Source organism: Hippichthys cyanospilos, chromosome 3 (assembly GCF_059441005.1).
Source record: "Hippichthys cyanospilos isolate Australia breed blue-spotted pipefish chromosome 3, RoL_Hcya_1.0, whole genome shotgun sequence".
NCBI classification, from domain to species: Eukaryota; Metazoa; Chordata; class Actinopteri; order Syngnathiformes; family Syngnathidae; genus Hippichthys; species Hippichthys cyanospilos.
In genome coordinates, this window is record NC_142371.1 from 5698246 (window position 1) to 5719366 (window position 21121).

The 21121-nt window shown below is 36.7% G+C and overlaps 1 protein-coding gene across 1 annotated transcript in view; it reads left to right on the plus strand.

The window, feature by feature from the left end:
- The window catches only part of cdkal1 (CDK5 regulatory subunit associated protein 1-like 1), a 201086-nt gene that overhangs the window by 25316 nt on the left and 154649 nt on the right, over positions 1-21121 (plus strand). Inside the window, exon 4 of the mRNA XM_088409351.1 lies at positions 3544-3628. Coding sequence (XP_088265477.1) covers positions 3544-3628 — 85 coding nt within the window. The remainder of the gene's footprint in view (positions 1-3543; positions 3629-21121) is intronic.

The window sequence follows — 21121 nt, forward strand, 5'->3', positions numbered from 1 at the left end:
ATTAGACCCACATCCAAGCTTCCATAGTGTAGACAGCTTTGCAAAGTAGGACTCCATGTCTGCAAGACAAGGTACGAATTAAGTAGGCAAAGAAATTAAGTTAATCATATTGATTCATAATGGAGAGTGTCAATTAAAGAAGTCAGTGTCAAAGGTTTGTAGTCTCCAGAGCTTTTTTTCTAACATGACAATATAAGATCTGTCTGCTCTAAACTTCCCAACAAACAATCTGAAAACCCAAGCAGGTCGCATGGATTAATCACCATGAGAATTGCATAGTGCTCATAAGCAGCACCATTGTTTTATTTTTCACTTTAGCAAGACCATTTGGAATGTTAAAGACATTTTGAAGTCTTATGGAACCAGTTTTTTTTTGTTTTTTTTAAGGAACACTGGATCCTTTCTGAGTTACTTCTAGGAGAAACTTATTACAGTGGGCCCCCGGTTTACGAAATTAATCTGTTCCGCGGTTGGGATCGTAAGGCGAATTCGCCATATGGCGGGCAATCCACACCTTTGTTATATAGCTAATAAACCCCAGGTAAATCCATCAAAATTGTACATGCATATTACAAATTTGTATCAAAAACTGCTACATATACATAATATACATATATACAATTAAATAACATCATAAAAAATACAGAAAGGATTTATTTACCTTTGAGTGACGTGATACGCTTGTTATGGCCATAGTCCCTAGTGAGGGTAGCCTAGCCTAGCCTAGCCTTTTTTTGTATCTCTTGATTCTCTCCAGCTTGGTTTCCATACTACTCATCTTCTTACTTCTCCCTTTAACATCACTAGCAATCTTGGGAGCCATGGCTCACCCTTTCAAGTTTGAATTAAGCAGTAAAATGCACAATAAATATGTTATTTTGAGATGAGATCCAGTCTTTAGCATACGGACCTTTTGACCTTGACAGCGAACAAAAGCAGACCAGCATTGTAGTGACGTGAGCAGTGACGCATGTATAGGCGTATCAGTGCGGACACATCCAACATGGCGGACACACATGCACACTGACCGCCATGTTGGATGTGTCGTAAGGTGAAAGAAATGGCATAAAGCCGGTACAAAAAATGTTGTGATCCATGTCGTAAGGTGAAAAAAAAACGTAAGGCAGGGACGTCGTAAGCCGGGGTCCACTTTATTTTGCAGGTCTCTGGGTAAAGCAGCTGCCTGCATAATTACAGAAAATCACTCAGTTTACACTTTGTGGTTGTATGCTGGCACATCTACATGCTTTGAATTTGGGGAAATTATCTTATTCCCTTTCTGCTTGATGTTGTTTATGTGGATCCCTGCTCCCTGACACTACAGCTGAGCCTCATCTCAGTATCTCTGCTGGGTGCTTCACACACCTGTGGTTAAATCAATAACAGACATTCAGCACGGAATGAAAGGTTTTTTTTTGTCTTTTTTCCCCAAAATAATTTTAGCCCGATATTGCTTCATATAATTCATTTAATATGTGTGCTCAGTTTGAATCCACTTTGAATGCTCCCAATCTTCATAGTTAGTTTGTAAATGAAATGCTTTGTGACTTTGGGTAGGTGTATACAGTACACTAACAGAATCTGACCACAGGTGTTTCTTTTCTAATATCTGTTTAATCGGTATTATTTTGGAATGGAATCCATGCAAATATACACATGTAGAAGGAGTGTTCATGGATTTTAGTTTCTTTGTGGAAAACAATCTATATGAATAGCACACATACAAACACATTGAGACATATCACAAAGGTACACAGCGAAGGGTTGTCCAATTTATTTCCACATAGCATGCGCCCTACTACGACACGTATTTTACTGAAGCAATTTTTTGAGCTTTTGAGGTCCGGTGTAATATTTGCAATATTTTTGATACAATTTAAATCAGGGGATTCTTTCGAGGGTTCCAAATGGAATTACAGTATGATTTGGAATTACAGTATGATTTTTGCTGGTTTTGAGTCAGAACGATCTGTATGTGCACATATGCTTACAACTATAACAATGCCTTACCAACAACTGAGAAATGACTGTGATCAGCCAATTTCTGTAAAAATTATGTGATGGTCTTAAGTCAATCAGTGGCTTTTTTGCCGATCACCAAAATAGATCACCTGTAGCTTGTACTTAGCCAGCTAGAGCCTAGTCTAAGTGCAGTGTAGCATCCCATTCTGCTTTCCTTAATATTGTACTTGGTATTTTGAATGTTGTTTTTAACTAATTCAAATCAATTAATGTATTAATCAGTCAATGATGCGTTATCATTTGGTGGGCCATTTGTCAGCACTGACAGACTGTCTGTCAGTTGCTGACGGGCCGACGAATAACGTGACTGCTCAAACGAACGGTGAATTAGAAATGTTGGGATTGCAATTTTCATCCGTCGTTGTAATCGTTGGGATATACATAACGTCAGAGGTCAGCTCGCCATGCCCCGTTTTGCTTACGGAAATATAATTCAACTGCCTTGGATGTTTATCTGCTATATTACTGCATCTTTATAGTTCAAACTGCAACCAGCCTGTAGTCATTGTGACAACAGTAACCAGTATCACCAAGCAGTGGAGAAATATGTTCAGTTGAGTGAATAAACCAAGTTTGTTTATTTTATCTGGCTTGAAAATAACGATGGACTGATGATGTCGGAAAGGGCGCTAAGATCTGCTCGAACGACAAATGTTTGACCAGCAAAAAAATGTAAGTTATCCACCCCTGAGTATTAGTAATTGAGTGCGGAAAAGAGTTTAATTTTGTGCTGGTAAAGGAGAGGATAGTAAGGGAATTGTGTCTAAAAAAAACCCCAACTTCCTTAACATTCTCATCCTGAAACGGGATAAGTTGTCAAACTGGTCAGCAGTGAATGGTTGCAGCAGTATTTGTATGCCTTAGAATTTTTTTTTTTTTTTTTGCTACTCCTATTTCTTTTCCCAAAGGTTCGTACTATCATTCATAAGTATGCTTCTCAGCAGACAACCAACAGAGTTTTTAGGTACAAACACGCTCACAAATTCCAGGATGCTTGTCTTAGCCCTCAGGGGGTTTCTTCATTAGATAAGTCAACAGTTTTTTGCGTACATCTGCACAACATTTCACGTAATTGCCTTATGGCCATGATATGCAAAAACTGAGCAAATCACTCCCTTGCCATTGGCTACACACACCCTACCCATGCAAATATTATGCAAATCTAACTTTCCAGAGATTTCCCAATCACATCGTTTCATAGAGTTGCTGAAATATAAGCATACTTACTTGCTGAGTCATTGCAAGTAACTTTGGCACACTGATGATGAGAACTGAATAGCAAGCACAGTTAAAAACCTAACCTGGATCTCTCGGGTACGGTGACCTTGTCATCATACAGGACACAATGCCTTATGAATGAAGACAATATGTGCTCACAAAATAAACTTCAACAGTATCGTAACAAACATACCTTGAATGAATCTAACCATTTCTATTCTTAAAATCACTTTCTTTTTTCTCAACCTACATGTTTGCATGATTAATCATTCATAATGAATCCCTGACTTTTTCCCCCTACAGATGATCCATTAGAAGCTGATTTGTGGCTTCTGAACAGCTGCACTGTCAAAAATCCTGCAGAAGACCACTTCAGAAACTCAATCAAGTACGGAACTCACATTTACTTTTCCCACCAATATTTTCTATGAACTCTTTTTTTCTTCTACTTTTTAGTCAGCCACCTGGCTTTGACATTTCTCAAAACTGCTAAACAGCTATTTCAATACACATTACACACACGAGCAGAGAATTAGAGAAAGGCGTGTACATTTGCATAAACATAGTCAAATTAAGCTAGAAGCTGTTTTGCATTTTGATTAATTTTCCCTCATCAGGGGTACACCCACACCCAGCGCTTATTGTACTAGTGAGCGAAAACAATGATTCACTGGGTTTTATATCATTTTGGTACTAAACTATATTAGCTCTCACAGTAAAGTCACTGACCTTTATTTGGGTCTTTTGTGTGAATTTTATATGTTAGGACCCATTTTTCAGTAGGTAAAATGTTTGGTCATAGCTAAAGGTTCATTACTTTGTGAACAACTGCATGAACAATAGCAGTTTAGGAACAGCATTTCTCAGCAACCAATTGCAAGGAAATTATTAATTTAATCTTTTATGATCCTTGTTTTATTCAAACAAAATTATGGAGAACTCTCACATAAGTGACCGATGAGTGATTTTTTTTTGGTGACAAAAATAGGCCTTTTGTGAACTTACATCTTTTCAATTCGTGACACCAGCTAATGGTATCCATAACGATACAAACATTATTTCATGGTATCAGTACTCGCGACACAGTCATACCAGCATCTGACGCCTACTAATGGCCGTTTTAGAATCGGCAACTAGAAGCTAGCATAAAAATATAACATTAACAGAAATATTGACCTGTCTTTAAAATAATCTTTCATGTTTTTTGAGGGAACTTTTTTGTATGAAAAGTTCTATTGATAGTGATACTTTGTATATGTATCAATGATAGATGACTACTCAAGAATTGCATACTTGTGTATATATTTATTTATTTTACATGTATTTCATTTAATTGCAGGACACTAACTCCTAATTGTTTTTGTTTTGATGTTTTACCAAAGAAATTACAGATAAGAATGCCATCAAGGCACCACATCGATGAGTACTATATTTAAGAGTAGTAGTATTGCTAAAAGCTTTTCTATACCATTCCTATTCCTTTATGATCTTGAATGGAATCACATTGAACTGTACAGTAGCTTCCTTAATCATGATAGTAATTGAATTTGAATTTTGATGCGGCTAAATATTCCTCTGCCTACTACTGGTTAGATTTTCAGGGATTTGAGTGAAAATGGATTTCACCGCCCCACCCCTCTGTTGTGGTTTGGAGAGGCAGAGTGAAAATATATTTTATTACTTCTGGAGAACTGGGGCACAGCAGTCTTCCCTGCCAAGTATGCTTGTGAATGTATTGGAGGGTGAGCTTATGAGAAAATGTGAGCAGATGGGGATATCACTTGTGTACATTGTTCATCCATCGTTCATCCATCAATCCACTGTATATTCATCTTACTCTGTGTGATTTCCATGGGAGCTGGCTCCTATCCCAGCTTCCATTAGGCAATAGGCACGGTACATCCTGAACAGACACCTTGTTAATTACGTACTAATTCACACCAGGGGAAATTTATAATCTGTGAGGAGTTTAACATATATTCTCTCTTTTACAAACCCCAATTCCAATGAAGTTGGAATATTAAAAAAAAAATCTTTAAAAACATAATGCCATGATATCCAAATCCTTTTCAATCTGTTTTTGATTGAAGAAAAAAAAAGTAATTTAATGTTCAAACTGATGAAGGTTATTGTTCTGCTGCAGATATTTTCTCATTTTCATTTTGATGCCTGCAACTTTTTTCTCCCAAAAGCTTGGCAAGGTCAACAAAGAATGGGGAAAAGACAGTCAGTCACTGCATATATACTGTAAATTCAAGTTAAAACTATACCATGCAATTTGGAATCATTGGTATACATTGCTGAAAGGTACTTGGTCCAGGTTTTGGAACGACATATACTGGCATTCAACCAACGTCTTTCTCATGGAGCCCCCACTTATTTCAGTACAGAAATGCCAAACCACATTTAGCACATGAACCACATTCTGCACTTGTTGCAGGAACATGTCTTTTCCTTAAAAGTGAGTATTAGACTAACCTGCCAAGTTTACCTTTCATTGAAAATGTGTTGCACAATACAGTATCAAGTCTTTGTACTGTATTCAATAGAGAATAGGTTAAAAAGGATTTGCAAATATTATGATCTAATTTTCTTTACATTTTACACACCATCACAACTTATCATATTTCTCAGAATACGAGTTGATCACTGTTATACGGTGACTCCCCCCCCTTTTTTTTTACTTCAATTTGGGTGAATTTTCCCCAAAAAAACAAACAAAAAAACAATTATAAGTCTACTGCTGACTTTAGTGGTTACATAGATCGTGGCTGTCCAATTATAACACATGTTGTGTGTTATTAAAATGATGAAATTACACTACGTTTGGATGCATTTTGAATAACATAATTGTTGCTGTAATGGGGGAGGGTATGGGGCGGAAACAAGACAAGTGTGAGACAACCTGCACGTGTGCAACTAATATCGCAACAACAAAATGATTTGAAGTTTCAAGTCTTATTGTTTTGAAATAGCTGAATATTAATTTGTTGAAAAGCCCTAAAATTCATCATCACTATCTGACACGCCAACTAGCCCCTCCCATTTGACTTACGGATTTCTTCTCCTTCTCCTCCTTAATTGTTCAAACATCCTCAAACACAGATACATGAAAAAGCTCTGTTTTCTCTCCTCCTAATATGGGAATTGAAAATTAGGGGAGGAAAAAAATAAACTCAACTTGTACTCAGAGAAATATGATAATGCGAAACAAGGTTCTTACTTTGTAAGGAAATTGTAATGCCTGACCAGCAGCTGTAGTAGAAGGAGAAGATATTGACTTTCATTTTCAATGTCGTTTGTCCTCTGGTGTTGCTGGTGCTCAGTGCCTTTACCACCCAGCTTTTGGTATTCTGCACTAATCATACTAACGTTAATGAAAACAAACAAAAGCCTCAATTGGAAATTGAATAAGCATCGTTGTTCACAAAATAAAATAAGTACAGAAATGTAAACTTGATCAACTACAGCTTTGTTTATAACGGTAACAACTACTGTATATGTACACTGAAAAACCCTAACCCTTCGTTTTCATTTTTATCACTGTCACACATGAGCTTTCGGTGTTGATGTTAAATGAGTTTATTTTGATATTGCTGTACATCAATAGCTACAAACATGCAAATTCCACACAGAGATGTTTTAAGTGAGATTCAAACTCAGATCCCCAGACTGACTCTCGCTAGCCACTACCTTCAACGTATACCGTAATTTCCACACTATAAGGCACATTTAAAAGCCTTGATTTTTTTTAAACGCTGATGGTGCGCCTTATAATCATGTGTGCCTTATATATGGATCAATATTGAGATTGAGATTTGTAGATGGGGAATGAACTGAAAAAAGTAAGCTTTACCTGTTTCTTTTGTGTGTATACAGTTGAACAAGGTTGCTCATATTGACATTGAGTTATTATGCTATTGAGAGTTTAGAGTTATTATTTGAGTTATTATTGTTATTACTTTGAGTATTACTATATTGTGATTGAAAAAGTGTTAAAATATGTAATTAATTGAGGGTGCGCCTTATAATCTGGTGCGCCTTATAGTGCGGAAAAAAAAAATATATATATCCTACATACCTAAAGTCACAAACGCATTGTAGGTATAAGCACATATGAAAACACATAACACATTTGGTCTCAATCATACCCAAATTTACTTTACCTATTTTCCTTAAGCAGGAATTCACTATTGTCACTTTGTTGTATAAACTGGTCATGCAGCACCTTGTGCATGATTTATTATTTTCTTTTAACCATTTCTTTATTGAGTTTTCACATGGGGGATAACAGCAACAATTAAGTCTCACAGTGGATGGAAAAGCACCTTGTGCATGTTAACTTGCAAAGCAGCGTGGATAATGAGATATACGTATGTGTGCTTTGAAATTGTAAACTTAATAATTTATTTTAGTGTGAGACACCTTTCAAATAATTGACTGTCATTGTGTTAAAGAAGCTGTTGCTCACCAGCATGTAATTAAACAGCTCTGTTTACGCTTGTATTTTTTTACACGTTTTAAATTTTTCCACTTGGCTGTCTCTAGTAATTTTTATGATCAAGAGAATGTTTGCTTAATGAATTAGAACCGATTCAGAGTTCTGTACATCAGTTTTTTTAAAACACACCAATCCCCCTGTTTTATTTAAATTCATTTCATTATCATTTTAATATTCATGAAGCAACCACAAGAGAGTGAGGGGGGAAAAGTTTTTAATTGAAAAGGGACACACAACACACAGAATGAACTCTTGGAATATTTCCAAATTGTATACGCTTTGCTTATATTGTGTATTTAGCCAGATGTTTGCTCTGGTGTTGCAAGTAATTACTATGGCCTCTAGGAACACTCTCTTGGCAGTGTTGCTTGGCAGACATTAAACTTTAAACCCTTTTTGGCCTCAATTTTGTAAACCACTTGTTTCTTTAATTCAGTATGTTGCTTGACAAACTTTCTTTGTACATGAACCACCTTACAGTATTACTTTTGTTATATTATGTTGGCTTTTGAAAGTTATTTATGTACTTGATTTTGTTTTGCTTGGTTAATTCTTTTATTAATTTTACGCACGTTATGTAAACATTGCAATTGAATCCACGTAAAAGTGCTTTCCAACATTGCAAAAAACAAAAAAGGTAGAAAAGCAAGGTTTGCCATTTATTAAGTTAATTTTAAAGCACATTTTAAACCTCAAAGTATCTTGTTGTTCAGGTCAGTACATCGTTTGCATACAGTCATGAGGTTTGAATAATACTTTTTTGGTTGTTTTTGTACAGTGAAGACATAGATTACAAATGAATGAAGTGCATGACACCATAAAGTCCTTTTCTACTGTCATGTGTTATAAACGGCCTGAAATCCAGAGTGACCTTTATATTTTTTCCCCTTTTTCGACTGAAGGCATTTTTTAAAGTCTGTGTTCGCTGACTCCCATAGACAAGACATGGATTTGTAGTTGACTCGACACAAACGTGCGCACACACACAAAAGCGCTGCTTTGGGGCTGGTTTTGGTGCAACCCAGGGATTGGCATTAAATCTGTCAGTTCTGCTGGGCATTAGCCTACATTTCACAGCACACACAAATGAAAATCCCAATCGAGAAGGAGCACGATAAGCAGAGGGAAATGACAGATTGGATGTAAATAGTGTAGTCTAAAATTCGGGTACCAATAGTTTTACTCTAGGAGGCCTTAAGGCACACAAATGTCACTGAATTACAATCTAACTTTATTTTTGTTTTATTTTAATCTTTTCTTTTTTGTTTTTCTTTTTCCGGAAACTGAAATAAATAATCCAATTTATTGACTGATTAATCAAAAAGCCAATCAGTACAAGGTTTTTATTTTTTTTTAATTCCATTGTGTTGTCAACCTATGCTATGCTCTCTATCATAGATAATGTCCGTTTTGGTACCGTACAGAAGAAGAGTAATGTTTGACAATTTGAGCCAAAGTTTGGGAAAAATTAGACTTTTTTTTTTTTTTTTTTTAAATCGCCCTGTAATTCATGGCACACAATTTATTATTTTATTTGTCAAGGAAAGTAAATGTAAATTAGTGGTATGCTAACTTAGGCATTGTGTTACTATGTTAATATACATATTTACTTTCAAAGAAACAGTAGATGAAAGTTAGCGTTTGCAGAATGACAAACATGATTTCGTTTTACCTCTCAGAGTGCCGAAAACTTGCTAACTCCTGTTCTAAGCATTGAGGAAACAACTCATGCAGCTGGTGTTGAATACAAGCAAGTTGTGAAAGTGAAGTCATTGTTCCTTTCTTTTATTCTGTGTTGTGGCATGTTTTGTTCTTGTTTTGCGATAGTAAGGTGAAATGTCACATTTTATTCAACTCTGATGTGAGTGGGCAAAACAAGAAGTCTTCTGTTGTTGTAGCCAAAACCAGCATTGTCAGAACTCTTGATTTATCTGCTGTAAAGACCTTGGGGCTTTGCTCTTTGCCTGCTATGAATGTGGGGAGGCAATTACTTAGTATATGGTACATGCTTTCTTCCTGTCTACCATGTTGATGCACTACTTTGTCCGTTTTAACCTACCATATGAGTTTTTTATCGTTCATTATAAACTGAATCACACTGCATTCGAGTAAAGTGTACCTTTTGAATCAGTACACATTGAGGATGTATTAACAGACCTTTTAGTAACAATCAGGCCAGTATCCATCAGTCCAGACCGAGGAGGATTTAGAAATATTCCTGTTGTGAGGGCAGATTCTATCACTAGGCTTTGCGTTAAATATTCAAGAAATTCAAACATCAACAGCAGTCAGAAAGAATTTTGCAGAGTGGACTTAGAATGTAGCAAATTTACAGTCTTAGTCTTTTTTTAAGCTCGTTTATCACAAACAGTGATAGGCAAAGCAGCCATCAGGAGGGGTTGACGGTAATGTGATGGAAGGCTAATTATGTTTAAATCCCTGATCCTAATGGACTTGGCTTTTATCAGCTCGATTGGCTTTGAATAGCCAGGTATTAGTTCCTCTCATTTCGAGAAGCACTGAAAAGTTTTACGGTCATTCACTGAGGAAATGTCAAGTCAAAGGACATTCAGTTTATCAACGGTGTTACTCCAGCAACTTTGCTCTTTTTCATCAGTGTTTAGGGTCTAACTTCAAGAAGGTTATAGAAAATTCGCTGAGCCTCAAATGCACTTAGTCTTCAGTCAATAATAAGTGTTTATCCTTGCGGATGGACATGTTTTATGCCAATGATCCCTGGATGTATTGTATAATAGTTTTAGCTTTGGTCATACAACTTTAAAAGATGTTGCCCCCTTCTGATTTCAAATTTTCTTTGCATTCATAACACGTATTACTATTTAAATTTGGTTTGATGATCTTAAAAATTGGTTTGAATGTTAACCTCTATCCCACTGAGGGGCCAGGGTTGGCGAGTATCAGCTAGCAGCAGTAGCGGCTCTTTTGATCTCAATGGTGTTTGTACAAAGTTGCAAATGTTTGTAACCTGTTTTAAACATTTGCCAAGGATTCCCCAGATAGTTGCCAGATGCTTACCTAAACTGTTCTTGTCGCAAGGCAAATGCTGAAACTAATGTTGCAACAATAAAATGATTTGAAGTTTCAATACTTTATTTTTTTGACACAGCTGAAGATTACTTTGTCGAAAAGTCCTAAATGTCATCCTCAATATTTGCCGCTTCAAATAGCTCTTCTTATTTAGCTCCCGACCGTGTGTATGTAGTCATACATGAACCCCTTTAAATATTTGCTTTCTGGCTTTTTTGTTTTGTAAAATACAGATAAACCCTACCTCTGTACTGAAATATAATTTGCTTTACATTTTATAATGTCAGATACACTGCAAGACTTCTTAAAGTCTTTTCCCAGATTGAGGGAAATCAAATCCCACACATGGTCATACTGGTATCCGACTATGGCCATGTGTTTCTGTGTTACGCTTGGGATGTGTGTGTACATGAATGTTTGGTGAAATGAATGGCCGCATAATCACAGCCTGTCACATTGTGACTGCGGCTTTTATAAGGCTTTTCAGAACAGCAGTCACAAACAGCTTTTACCCATTGAGTTTCAGACGGACGGCTGCTTTTAAGACACCCTACAGGGTTCCAGAGCGTTTTTTTTTTTTTTTTTGGTACCCCCCCAGCTCATTCTCAATTGTGGGTTGAAACCCTCAGAGGCCATGTTAATATAGGACTGGAAATAAAAAGGGGACCTTTCACCCTGGCATAATGCAAATGACTGAGTCTTTTATATTTCAGTACCAGGTCAAATTTTCATTTTGTCAAGGGATTGTGGTGTTTAGTTTTTGGTGCTTTCAGGAATCCATTCCTGTTAAAGGGCTCAGTGAATATGTCATCCATTTAGTTTCTAATGGAAAGCGACACAGCTAGTAGTGTAAACTTCAATACAGTGCTTTTAAACTAGGCATGGCTAGGCTAAGTGTATGTGAAGCCATTTTAGACAATGTTCTTGTCTTTTGTTTTTATTTTCCGTGATTGAATTTGAGGATTAAAACTACAACTACATGGCTGTTTTTGAAGCTGCTGAAGAATACATTTATTATTACGTTAGACTTTTTATTTTCTGTCCGTTTATTTTTTTTTTTTTTTGTGAAATCAGACAGTTTAACATTTTCTTGGAACATTGGGTTAACATGTTTATTTCTTATCTCTGGTAGCTCCAGATCAGTTGTGACAGACAGTTAAGAGAAAGTAAGTATTCTTTCTTATAGTCACATTCACGCTTTAGGATACGACAGGATTAGTAGTGTCTCGTGTTAATAGCGTTCTCTCCTTGCAGAGAGAGAGTCTCGCCGTTGCCTGAGCTTTTAAGAAACAAGAAAGAGCTAAGTCTCTCAGTGGGTGGTTGGATGGCCTTGCCTGGTGATTGCTTCACAGGAAGCAACATCTTATTAAGACGTTAAACCGTTGACACCGGAAAACCTGAATGTAGATTGAAATTTCTGAAAGCAATTCTTATAGTGTCTCATTCGATCATGTCTTCATTTCTATGAAGCATCTTCAAAAATATACAAAAAAGAAAAAGATACAAATATATACATATTTACCATGATTACCCAAATATAAGACGTACTTTTTTTCCCCCCCAAAATGAAGGGCAAAAGTATGGGTGCGTCCTATAAATGTAACTTAAAATTTTGATTTTTTTAAATTTTATTTTTTTATTCAACACCATTCAAGGAAGATTGATCCGTCAGTCACATAAGCCGAGTTTCGACGCGCAGATGTGCATTTTTATATCGCCCTTATTCTTACTTAAAAAAAAAAAAATTCGAGTAACAGGATGAGCCATAGGGCGGACGTCAGGTGGCTGTTTGCAGCAAGTGCAGCTAACAGCAGCTTGTGTTAGATGAGATTGTTACGGCAATATGTTCAACAAAAGAAGTGAGAGAGTAGGCTGAACCACCTTAGAGTCCATCCTTGTTCACACACAGGAATCTTACTAAAACGGAGAGGATCACGTAAAAGTGAGGATGTAGAGAAATCCTCACTTTTCCATTCAGTTAAGGGTGGTGGACACAGAAAAGTATTCCATTTGACTCTTTTATTAATTGCGATCTTTTGGCATGTTCACAAAATCATGAATTTGGTGAAGCACATATGCTGTGCAACTTTGGGTATTTATGGTAAAGCGAACTCCCGCCGAGGCGTTCACTGGTTGTTCACAATGTTGGAAATCTGAAATACACTAAACAAAATACAGTGGACCCCTGGGATACGGCGTCCCTGGCTTACGCTTTTTTCACGTTAAGATGTGGAATGCTGAGCTTTTTCGTCCCCTCTTTAAGGCATTTATCCCGCTTTATGATTAACATCAACAGCTGTCATGACCTGTGGGGTTGATTGGTTGTTGTTTTTCCTCCCTCTTGAGGTATATTTAGGTAATTGCTCTTTTTTTTCTGTTGGCGTCAAACTGCCTCCGCTGCAACGCATCACAGGGTCCCAAAGACGGCTGCCTAAGAACTTGATCTCATGTGAGAGGGCTTTCAAAATCGTATTTTTTTTTTTTTTTTTTTTTGCATTTTAGATCTTAATTCAAACTTGAATTGGTTATCCATGAGTCCCAAGATTGCTAGTAATGTTAAAGAGGTAAGAAGATGATTTATTTGGAAACGAAGCTGGATATAATCAAGAAATACGAAGCTAGCCGAGGCTACCTGTACCAGGGAATATGGCCATAGCAAGCGTCAACTCAAAGGTAAATAAATCCTTTATATATTTTTTATTTATGATGTTATTTAATTGTATGCATGTATATTATATATAAATAACACTTACTATACTACTTTGATACCAATTTTGAATATGTATATACAATTTGGATGTTTTTACCTGAGGTTTTACACGCATTATCTAATTAACATAGGTTTAGATTGCCCACCATACGGCAAATTCGCATTATGATCCCAACCACGGAACGGATTAATCTCGTAAACCGGGGGCCCACTGTATACATATTTGACGGATATGAAGTAATCTTCCTGTGAACAAGGATGGAGTCGAACTATGATTCAATCTGCTCGCTTCTTTTATTGAAAATAATGCTGTAACAACCTCAGATAACATGAACTGTGTGAACTGAAACTCAGACACTGCCTGATATCAGCCAACTGACTTGCGCCCTCTAGCTCGCCCTGTTACCGTAATTACTCTTAAGACAATGTACCATATAGAATGTCCAGCTAGACATCAAAACTGGGCTTATGTGGCTGACGAATGCAATCCTCCTCGAATGTCACCTAGGAAAAAAAATCTAAACTTTAAATCACCATTTATAGGACATACTTTTGACATCTTATACAGTATTTGGGGAATTGTGGTATCTGATGCATTCCCACAAGTTAAGATGAGGCTTTAAGTGTTTATTTACTCTACATACAGAACTGTTGCTTGTCTTTTATGTAGACACTGTTTCATGTAGCAGATATCCAGTCAACATGCAGGAAATTTTAACATTCGCCTGGATGGACGCGTTAGAATTGTAAACACCTGCAACTGTGCTTTGCTTATCCAATCATCTCTACCGATGATGATTGTTGAAACAGTTGTTGATTATTTCAAACTGTCTTGCACAATATTTGATCAAGAATTAACTTATCCCTATTGTGCTTCTTTTAACAACATCCAAGGTCACTTTTGCCAATGAGCTTCACAAATCAGCTCCAGCAATCCAACTATATGTCACTATGAGCCTTAAATGTGTTCTATCTGTGACCACTTTTTGCCTAACATACAACTCAGAAATCATTTAATAATGACCAATTACCATTTATTATAATTAATGTAGAATTTTCATGGATAGTATACTTTATATCTTTGTTTTACTTTGGGATTCTCTTTGACTTTTGTGCTGGATTTCATTAAGCATTCTAGCAATTGTCCTTTTACAACTTCACACCTTTTCTGTGCTCACTATTTACTATTTCCATAAGATCTCAATTCATAAGCTCTCGGTCTGGCCATTTACAACATACTGTGTGTGGGTGTTCAAAATAAACCAGCTGCCAGTGAAAATAGAGGTCATATTTCTTGCAATTAAGTTGGTTTTACTTTGCCAAACGTTTCTCATGTAACCAGCTGTTATGTGAGAATCGTTAATTTGAGCTTCTGAGTAATATTGGCTGTAGAAAAGTAGTCTTTTTTTTTTGCTGCAAATGATTAGCACTGTTATAAGAAGCACAAATGTGGTGTCCTAGTTAATCTTGCAGAACAATCAAAATGCACAGAGCTGTAATGATTTTCTGTATCATAACAGTATACACATCAATAATTGCATTTGACATTGATAACACACAAATTCTTGGAAGCCTTTTAAGTTACCAAATTTTGAAAGTGTGGCATCCTCCATATAGTTGAAAAATATTTTCATTTTAATATGTTTAATGATGTTTCCAGCCTTAAACCTTTTTCAATATGCATTTTTAAACTGCACGTTGAATACTCACACTTTTTCTCAAGGACAAATACACCCTGTACAAAATGCTTGTTTCACTTCTGTTAACGAAAGAAAACTCCCCAATGTTGACTGAAATAATCTGAAACTGACCAAAGTACTATTATTTACTCATGTAAGTCTCATCATTTTGTATATAGTAATATGTTCTCTTTGGCCCACCAGTCTAAACACAATATTATGTTTATTTTTGAGAATTTTGATTCTGAAGTTTTTGTTTACTTATGAATTTACAGTAGCATGTTTGATCTAGAAGGTTGTATAAGACCTTGATTGACATAGTGAACTTTGTAAATTTGGTGCATTTTATTTGAGTGAAAGGAAAAAAAAAATCCCTGTAAAGCTGTATACGATTGGGATTTGAAAAGAGTCACTTTTGATGGGTTTCTGGTGCTCGAGCTTTTTTCTTCAGGTCGTTTTTCTCTCAGCTGGTGATGACAGATGAGCACAAGGTCACACCATTACATCTCTTTGTCCATCATTCTGTCTTATAACCGTTCTACTTTTGCACCTTCACTCCCTCCTGCGACTCTAGTATCCCTCATTTTACTCAAAATTGAGTTTTCTTTTCACTTGGGTTTCCCCGTTAAAGCTTATGTGATAAAATGGATACAAAAAGTCAACACACTAACTTGTGTTACAAGAAAAAACATTTTTCAACCATTATATTGTCCTATATTGTGTAAAGTACTGCAGTAAACTAATTTATGGGTGATGGATGGATTGTTGGTGGATGGATGAATTGAGATTGATTTGATAGATTAATAGATTAGTTTACCACTTTAGGCCCACCATATTTATTCCTTGCATAATTTGTTTCATACTTATACCTTTTCAAGGATGTGTCTTTCAATAAAGATGATCAAATATTCCTTGGTAACAGCTGGATCAAAATTAGTAATATGTAGTAGTAAATATGGTTCCTTCTATTTTTTTTTATCAAATATGTGAAATTTAACCTATTTAAGTTCACTTATTTTCTTGCATTCCTTCATTCATCATTCAAAATAAAGAATGTAGTCAGTTATATTCTTATTCTTGAGTGAGAGAAAAATACATGGGCATACTGTAGTGCACTCTTTTGACAGTAGCCTATTAATGATGGTCATGATAACTACACACATGCAGGCACACACACACACATCAACATCAACATGGGTACAACATTTTTTAAAGACGTAATAGAGGATACCACACAGACAGTGGACAGGTGGTTTTCACGGATCCAGAATGGCATGCATTGATTTTATCTCTGACCCAGATACGTACTTAAGCCTTCTTGGCTAGTGTATCCCTTAAAATCAATAGCAGAAGAACCATTACCTCAGCTTTGGAGGGCAGTGCCTGACAAATGCAACTTATGCTTTCGATAATCTATCAAAAATTCTGTATTACTGTACAGTAACAGTAGTTTCTCTGACAAGTCATAAAATGTACCGAGGCAACATGTGATACCATATGACGCTGCACAGTGATTGTTCCTTTCAAGTTACTTTAAAGGACTCGCCAAATTTTTTTCAACAAAAAAAATTCATCTGATAATGGTGAAAAAAAAAAAAACCTTTTTAGCTGGAAGACAAATACAACTGAAACATTACCTTTGATAACATGATGTGATGATGCAAAAAAAAAACACTGCCAGCAAAAACATCTGTCTGTATCTCACATGCACACAGGAGAAAAAGAGGGGCATATCTTACTAGGTAACTTCTGTTAAGCATTTACATGGGTTGAGAAAAGTGAGCACTACCCAGCTTCGACTTCATTTCTGGAACTATAGGCTGAGAAAAAAAAAAAAAAGACCTGCCAAGGTCAACAATACCCGTTACACGCCAACTACAAAGACCAACTTCCTAATCAACTGACCAAATACTACTTTGTTAACAACAGATGTAGTACACTTTTATTTTGAGGTTGGTTCTTCCTAGCTATGGGGTTGGGTGGGTAACTTGAGTCCTTTTGATACCATACGCCTTTCCATCACAGCAATGAGCTCCATTACCAACATGAACACATCTAAAAAATAAATAAATAAATAAAAAACATTTTCCAATTGTCGATTCAGGACGGTAAGAAACATCTAGTCCAGGGGTGTCAAAGACATTCTTATCGAGGGCTACGTTGCAGTTACAGTTTCTGTCAGAGGGCCGAGATGACTGCGATAAAATAGATTTTGGGTGTATTTGTCACACTTCCAACTAGTTTTGAAATCAGAGCGAGGGTGAGGGCAAAAAGCGCTTGCTTTTTCCCCCAAACAATTTCAAATTGACTTACAAATGTGATATTTTGACCGGAAACTTTGATTGGAATGGGCGTTTCGCGGGCCATGTGAAATGATGTGGCGGGCCGGATTTGGCCCCCGGGCCTTGAGTTCGACACCTGTGATCTAGTCAATAGTGCTGTCATGTATGGTACAGCACATGCCTTTTGCATTGGCGCTCGCCGCAAACTATGTGGTTTACGTGCTGCATTTAAACACAGTCTGACATTTCAGACGCTGAAAGAAAAAATGTCAATACAGTAAACGTGACTTATTCCCAAGTATCTAAAAAAAAATGGGCTTCCCATCAATCAAAAAAAATACTGGGGGTAAATGAAGTTATTATTTTGCCTAATTACAAAACCTGGTCCATGTAGTCACTTATGTTTTCAAAACTTCACCAACTAACTAGGTTTCTGTCATCCATTTTAGGGGTGGGTATGTCAATGATTTGTTTCGATATCCATCTGCTGCTGCCAGGCGACATGCCCAAAAGTATTTATTTATTAATTTTTTAGATCTTTCGGTTTTTGGGCTATTGTTCTTCATTATTGTTTGTCGGTTTTGACCAACCATTTTAACTTAATAGTGTCATTTTCTGATGATAACTTTGTGTTCTAATGATTCTTCTTTGTACTTATGCAGTGAATGAATCATGACTGATAATATACTGTACTGTCTACCAACTTCACAACCTCAGCAACATGCAGAATAATCATAATGACAATAAATACAGTATGTGAATTACCTAATTGTAAATGAGTCCAGTTGGTGACAGTTTTTCTTCATATTAAATCATCACTGACATTTTTTTTAGGACTATTATTGAAAATTATGCTATACAAATGATTTAAAATATAAACCTCATTTGGATTGGTGCCTTGGCATTAATGATGAGTGCAGGGAAATGTCAGTGTGAGATGTAGTTGATCTGGCAGCTGGCATATGGAGAATAGTGCATTGACCCTGCATATGCTCACACACACATACACACACACACATGCAAACAGCACCTGCCTCACCACCTCGCTCGTTCTTTTGAATTTGGTGAAACCGCTTCAGTGACACGGGCAACACGAAGAAAAGCAATGCGGTGGAGAGAGGAGAATCCGTTATCACCATTTGTTTGGCCAGATTTGTCATAATAGAGTGTTAAAGGTGTCTATTATGTACTTAGGCTTCATGTTTTTGTGTGAGAAGGTATGAGAGACATGACCGACTCAAATGACAGGTGTGTGTGCGTAAGAGCCAGCATAGCAGCTGCCGTGTTCCTATCAAGTATCTTTATATAAACACTGAAGGATACGACATTCAACCAAACTGATGCTGAAACTTGATCAACAAGGATCCGTTCGTCAACAAAGACACTGTGGATACCACAAACCTTAGCAAACACACTCTACTTTTAACACAAACATGACCGTTGGTTCACGCATTATTCTAAAACATAAAGCGTTTTTTGACATATTTTTGTATGCCATTGGTTAAAAGTTTTCAGCCTCTTTTGAGAAAATTAGCCCTTCCAAATTGCACCCAGTTGCATTTTCCCTGATGAACCCTTTTTTTTTCATGGTAAAAATCTGATATTTTGCTAAACATCCAGTGACCTGGAAATGACTGCCTTAGATATTTTCTACTAGCGGCAAGCTATTACAGACATTCGCTCTGTCCCTAAATGTAGCCATCGCTCATGCACCTTGAGGGTGACAATTGACTGCTGTATCGCTAGAGAAACTTTGAAATAACACAGGCTGATTAAGACCTCGGAAGGACACACTTGGCTTCTCAGTGGATGTCACATCCATCCACTATAACTTAAAGCTTCCAGACATGCTTGATATACATTAAGTCATGTAAAATGACAGTAGAACTTTTGACCTTTGAATTACTTATGCTGAACCCTCGGGGGGGATTGTAGAAGGGCTGCGCACAGTGAAAGAGAAGGCAAAGATGTGATAGAAATTGCAATAAATGGCAGCCTGATGTTTTTTTATATAAATAAAGATGAGGCTGGCGGATATAAACAGGTCAAACGTGAGGTAATAGCTTAATTGTTGATTTTTGCAAATCCTAACTCACATTCATTTACATTTTATCTATCTGTCTGTCTGTCTGTGTCTGTCTGTCCGTGTCTGTCTGTCCGTCCGTCCGTCCCGTCTGTCTGTGCGCCCGCCCGCCGGCCCGTCCGTCCGTCCGTCTTACCTACTGTACCTGCGTACATACATCCATACTGTACATACATACATAGATTAAATTTATAGGGACCTATTTACTGTATTTTACTTGTTTAAGTTTTCATTGAACTATTAAAGACATGTTAATGATCACGGAGCTCACTTTGTATTAGAATTCTACAACAAATATGTATGCAGTGCTCATTTTCCCTCTGAACACGGTTGGGTCCTCAGGACTTGCAATTCTAAAGAAACTCTGGGTCCCGACAGAACTGTTTCAAGTCCCCCCCAAAAAAGTAAGTCCAAGGTGCAATCTGCATTTACAAGACATTAGCAAGAACGAACAACAGATATTAACAAATGTCACAGAAAAAAATATTAAAATAGAATGGACTTAAATTTAAATTTAAACGTCATCATCTTCTCCGTATTGCAACCACTGATATATCAATCTTTTTGGTAGAAAAGTTCGCTTTTTACTTTGAATGTTCATTTGTTTAGTTTGTTATTGATAATGATAAATGATAAAAACGTGCAGAATTTACTTTGTTTCGGGCCGAATGAGAGCAGTTTTTTTGAAAGGCGTTTTAGAAGGGGGGGGGGGGGGGGGGGGGATCCCAGAGTCTTTGTAAGGTCAAACAAGTCCATTGTGCAGTTTTTCTGCAAAATTAATTTGAATGGTTTAAAAAATTGCCCCACCACTTGATGATAAGGAATTGTTTTTCCTTCCGAAGGTAGACCATTCGAGAACCACTGCACCATACAAAGCAAGGGTGTCAAACTCATTTAATCTTCCAGGCCACATGGAGGAAGATCTATTCATATGTATTCATTGAAATCTAATCCATCCATTTACTGCATATAACTTCAAAACAACAACTTCAAATATATCTTTCTTTTTTTAATACTGGCCAAAATAATAAGTACAACATCCCTATTAATGATAAAATATTACCAGTTACTATTAATCACAAAACCTTTGAAATTTTTCATTTATCTCATTTTTATACTTGTGGGCCAGAACCGTTTGACACCCCTGATCCAGCCGTTATATCTGTAAAGTAACTGAAGCTTAATGCTGTGTTCTCAAAATTATCGTCGTTCTACAGAAAATGGATGGATGGATGGATGGATTTTCAACACATTGTCTCTAAACTTATCGGCTTCTTGCAGTGATTTCGTCTCCTGACGATCCCTCGCATGCTCACTGAAGGAATATCAGCTACATGTGAATAAAATGTCCACTTGCCATGTGGCCATTGTTTATGTGGAGTGAGTACAGTAGCAATGAATTACTATACAAAGTAGTATACGGAATGTGCGCTCTGAGGTGTCATTGTTTACATTGGTGAAATTTGTACCCGAGCAGTGCTGTACTGTAATGTAGCATGTGCCCTAGTGACATCAGTCTGGCGATGCGACTGATAGCAAAGGAAGTCAAACAATGAGTGTGGGTATGTCCAACCTGGT